At 47.2% G+C, this 4,792-nt stretch overlaps 1 protein-coding gene across 1 annotated transcript; it reads right to left on the bottom strand.

The window, feature by feature from the left end:
• Positions 1-3,295: 3,295 nt before the first annotated feature.
• On the bottom strand, positions 3,296-4,102 carry LOC139235510 (zinc finger protein 239-like). Its single transcript, XM_070866590.1, has one exon. It carries the CDS (start codon positions 4,100-4,102, stop codon positions 3,296-3,298), a length of 807 nt encoding a protein of 268 aa, XP_070722691.1.
• Between the last annotated feature and the right edge of the window lie 690 nt (positions 4,103-4,792).

Consider the following 4,792-nt stretch of genomic DNA (forward strand, 5'->3'; position numbering starts at 1 on the left):
AAACTGGTGGGGTGCTGCAAGGATCGGTGCTTGGGCCCCAGCTATTCACAATCTATATCAATAATTTGGATAAGGGGACCAAATGTAATATGTCGAAGTTTGCTGAGGCTACAAAGCTAGTTGGGAATGTAAGTGTGAGGAGGATGAAAAGAGGTTTCAAAGGGATAGAAACAGGCTCAGTGAGTGGGCAAGAACATGGTAAATGGAATATAATGTGAAGAAATGTTAAGTTAGACACTGATAGTAAAAATAGAAAGGCAGAGTATTTATTTTAAATGGTGAGTGATTAGGAAATGTTGGTGTTCAGAGGGACCTGGGTGTTCTTGTACACATATTGCTAAAAGATTACACGCAATCAATTAAGAAAGCAAATGGTATATTGGCCTTTATTACAAAAAGATTTGAGTATAAGAGTAAAGACATTTTACTGCAATTATAAAGGGCACTGGTGAGACCACGCCTGTAGTATTGTGTGCAGTTTTGGTCTCCTTACGTAAGGAAAGATAAACTTGCTGCAGAGGGAGTGCAATGAAAGTTCGCCAGACTGATTTCTGGGATGGGGGAATTGTCCTATGAGAGACTGAGTAGACTAGGCCTATATTCGCTCTCGTACAGAAGAATGAGAGATGAGAGGCGACGCCCACATCCCATGAACGAATTTTTAAAAAGAGATGTGAGGTGTTTAAAATTGATCAAGGATACAGCCAAATTATTAGAGACACTCCCTGTCCTTCAGGACCAGTGTCCAGGGGTGAAGATCATGGGTTTATCTGATCGTCTTTGGATTAAATATTGTGATCATTGAGCTGAGCACCTCGTGCTAGCATCAAACACTCTCCAGTCGGGCACAGTTAGATACAGAGTGAACCCATCGGTCGTTCCCCGACACAGATACTGAGGGACAAGGAGTGTCTGGGACAATGGCATTTCGCACTCAGTAAGGTATAAATTGATCCTGTACCTCTCCCTATTAATCCTGGGCTTCACACGGGTCAAATCCTGCTCCTGCTTCCCTTCCTGTAACAATACTGAGCTCAATCCAGACCAAAATGATCAGAGCACAGGGAGGTTGGTTGTTAGGCACTGCAATGATGTCATAAAGCAGGGCATTTAAAGGAGGAGAAATGGGACATCCTGTCTCAACACACATTCCCCCTGTTCATACTGAGAATCCCCGGGAAAGGCACAAGGCCCATAGTGTGGAACACAACCAAGGGGGGAAGAGGAGGAGAGCTGAGATATCCTGTCTCAACACACATCCCCCTGTTCATACTGAGAATCCCCGGCGAAGGCCCAAGGCCCAGAGTGTGGAACACAACCAAGGGGGAAAGAGGAGGAGAGAAGGTCAGGTAAATCAAGGAGTGGGGACTGAGGGCCACCAAGCTTCAGTTTTAGAGCCTGTAGACTTCAGGAGGGATCAGCGAGTTCTGTAGTTTCAGGATCCAGGGAGAGAACAAGGAGCAGATGGGGAGACTGGGGTGGATTCCAGCAGAGTGAGGATGCAGGGCGAGAGAGATTGTGTCGGGCCGTGTATTAGGGGTGTGGGAGGGACAAGTGAGGAAACGTTAGAGGAGCAATTACTGCAGCAGTGTCCATCAATAGTGAGAGAGAGAAGGTGGGGGTCAGAGAGGGCCCTGGACAGGCCGGTAAACTGTTTGTTTGCTGTGACCAGCTTTCCTTCTGTCACAAATAGCCTCCTGCAGCCCAGTGACAAAAACAGCCCATTAAACGCCCAATGTCCTTTGGTCTGGTGAGGTCTCCCTTTGTGAAACATGGGTTGTTGTTAAAGCTTCTCATTCTGACTCACTCACAGTGAGACAGTATCCGCTGTCCCTTTTATTCCATGGGCTTCATCTTTGCTGGTATTGGTAACACGCCCGGGATCACTAAACACAAAACGCAGTCTGTTAATCACTTTCAGCTACTTGACTTATTGTGTGCTCCACAGCATCTCTCTCACCTTCAATGTGTGAATAGAGCATCACGCCCGCAAAGCTGGTTTAAGTTTATTTCAACGCAGCAAATCTATTTAAGAAAAGCCTGTAGGCCGATGAGACACTGTTCAGGTGCCAGTGTGCTGCTGGTTTGCCCGGCATTTTGCCTGTAATGGAAAATAACTGAACATTTCTCCCAGTGTTACCTTTGCTGTAATGAAATGTGTATTTTAATAAGCCTCACGTCCTTGCTCATGTCTGCTGCAATTGTGCAGAAAGGGGATGTGTGAACAGATGGTCTTTGTATTGAGATGTGAAACAAGGAAACGGTATGTGTGTGTGGCAGTGACACAGCCTTGTGGTCAGAGGCAGAACCATGCGCCGATATCCTTGTGCTTATGGTTTGAGCAGGGTTAGTTCATGAATGCTCAAGCTAAGAGGTGCCAGGCATTGGGAGCAGCGGCAGTAAATACAATCTAAATGCAAATTCCGATGTCGTTTATCTTCATTTATTCCTATTTTAATGGCTTTTGCTGAATGTGTCCCATGCCAAGTGCCAGGATATTGGATCAGGCCCACCCGAGAAAATGAGTTTGACATCCTGAGGTAGACAATGTCAACCGGATTCCCCCATCCACATCCTGACAACTTATGTACAAACTCAAGCTAGTTTGTAAGACATGACCATGTTTTCCGGAATCCATGTACAGTATCTCTAATAGCCCCTTCACTTTCCCCATGATGGAAAACAGCATCTCTCAGGATCCCTTCAAGCACCTTCCCAGTGATCGAGGTCACGTTGATGGGCCTTCAGTTCCCGAGCTCTGACTTATGCCCAATTTGGAAAATGGGAACTACATGTGCTACCTTCCAATCTCAGGGACCAACCCATGACTCTACTGAGCTGTTGGAGATCTGGGCAAGGGGCTGGCAGAGCACCCGTCCCATCTCTTTAAACACCCTTGGGTGGATATCATCCACACCTTACACTGTCAAGATTAACCAGCACGGGTTGCTGTCAGTGAAGAGAGATGAGAAAGACCAAAGTGCCATTTGCCCCTCTCAGTATGACCCTGAAGGGCTGTGTCCATGCTGAAGTTCTTCCCCCATATAATCCTCCCCCCAGCTTGTCCTCTCTGAGCTCCAGCCAGGTGATGCTAAACACTCGGGTGGGAAAGAGAAAAATCTACAGCAATGTGTTGAAAGCAACACGAATTTATCTGTCTCCATCCCAAATATTAAACTTCAGTCCAGTTACAGGAGTTTTCATCAGCGGAAACAAACCCCAACTGTCAGAATAAACATGGCTCAGTCGGGTTGTGATTAACAGCAGCAATAACAGCATAATCCAACCCCGACAATCATTTGTGAACTCGCTGGTGCCTCAACAGGTGGGATGACTGAGTGAATCCTTTCCCACACTCAGAGCAGGTGAACGGCCTCTGCCCAGTGTCAATTCGCTGGTGCTTCAACAGATGGGATGACCGAGTGAATCCCTTCCCACACTCAGAGCAGGTGAATGGCCTCTCCCCAGTGTGAATTCGCTGGTGCCTCAACAGATGGGATGACCGAGTGAATCCCTTCCCACACTCAGAGCAGGTGAATGGCCTCTCCCCAGTGTGAGCTCGCTCGTGCCTCAACAGGTGCGATGACTGAATGAATCCCTTCCCGCACTCAGAGCAGGTGAACGGCCTCTCCCCGGTGTGAATTCGCTCGTGTGCCAGCAGATTGGATGACTCATTGAATCCTTTCCCACACTCAGAGCAGCTGAACGGCCTCTCCCCAGTGTGAATTCGCTGGTGTGTCAGCAGGGTGGATGATTGAGTGAATCCCTTCCCACACACGGAACAGGTGAACGGCCTCTCCCCAGTGTGAATTCGCTGATGTATCAGCAGTTTGGATGACTGAGTGAATCCCTCCTGACACTCGGAGCGCGTGAACGGCCTCTCCTCACTATGAACTCGCTGGTGTGTTTCCAGCTGGGACGGGTATTTGAAACTTTTCCCACAGTCCCCACATTTACACAGTTTCTCCCCAGTGTGACTGCGCTTGTGTCTCTCCAGGTTGGATGATCGGCTGAAGCCTTGTCCACACACAGAGCATGTGTACACTTTCTCCCCGCTATGAACAGTGCTTTTTGTATCCAGAGTTGCTGGATGATAATCCATTCCCAATGAATCGAGTGACTTCGTCAGATGTCAATGTGATGTTTGGTTTGAGCCTCCGGTCGATAAATCCTCCCATTTTAATACCCTGAAAAGTGAATTTCAGTCATGAAAAAGGGTGGATGAGAGAGAATCCACAAAAACACAAAGGCTCTTTGAGAAATTCAGCTTAATGAACTTGGTAATTTGTGGGGCCAGCACTCGAAATAGTAACCATGAAAACTGCCAGTTTGTGGTAAAACCCAACTGGTTTATCAATGTCCTTCAGGAAAGGGAACCCACCTCCATTGACAGCCCCACATGGGGAATTGTTGGTCCCACTGGGCCCAGAAATACTGGGGGTGAAACCCAGCAGCTTCTCCTCCATCTCCACTCCAGCTCAAACAGATGCAACAAACAGACCCGCACAGGAGGCCAGGTATCCAAAGCGTCTTTCTAATATTTGCAGCATAGTTGAGAGGCGATTTATTCTAAATTGTCCGAGATTTGTAGACTTCAGATTCTAGATTTTACATAAGAACATAAGAACATAAGAACAAGAAGAATTAAGAACAGGAGTAGGCCATGTAGCCCCTCGAGCCTGCTCCACCATTAATAAGATCATGGCTGATCCGGCCGTGGACTCATCTCCACTTACCCACCCTCTCCCCATAACCCTTAATTCCATAATTGGTTAAAAATCTATCTATCTGT

The sequence above is a fragment of the Pristiophorus japonicus genome, chromosome 23, assembly GCF_044704955.1.
Source record: "Pristiophorus japonicus isolate sPriJap1 chromosome 23, sPriJap1.hap1, whole genome shotgun sequence".
Taxonomy (NCBI): domain Eukaryota; kingdom Metazoa; phylum Chordata; class Chondrichthyes; family Pristiophoridae; genus Pristiophorus; species Pristiophorus japonicus.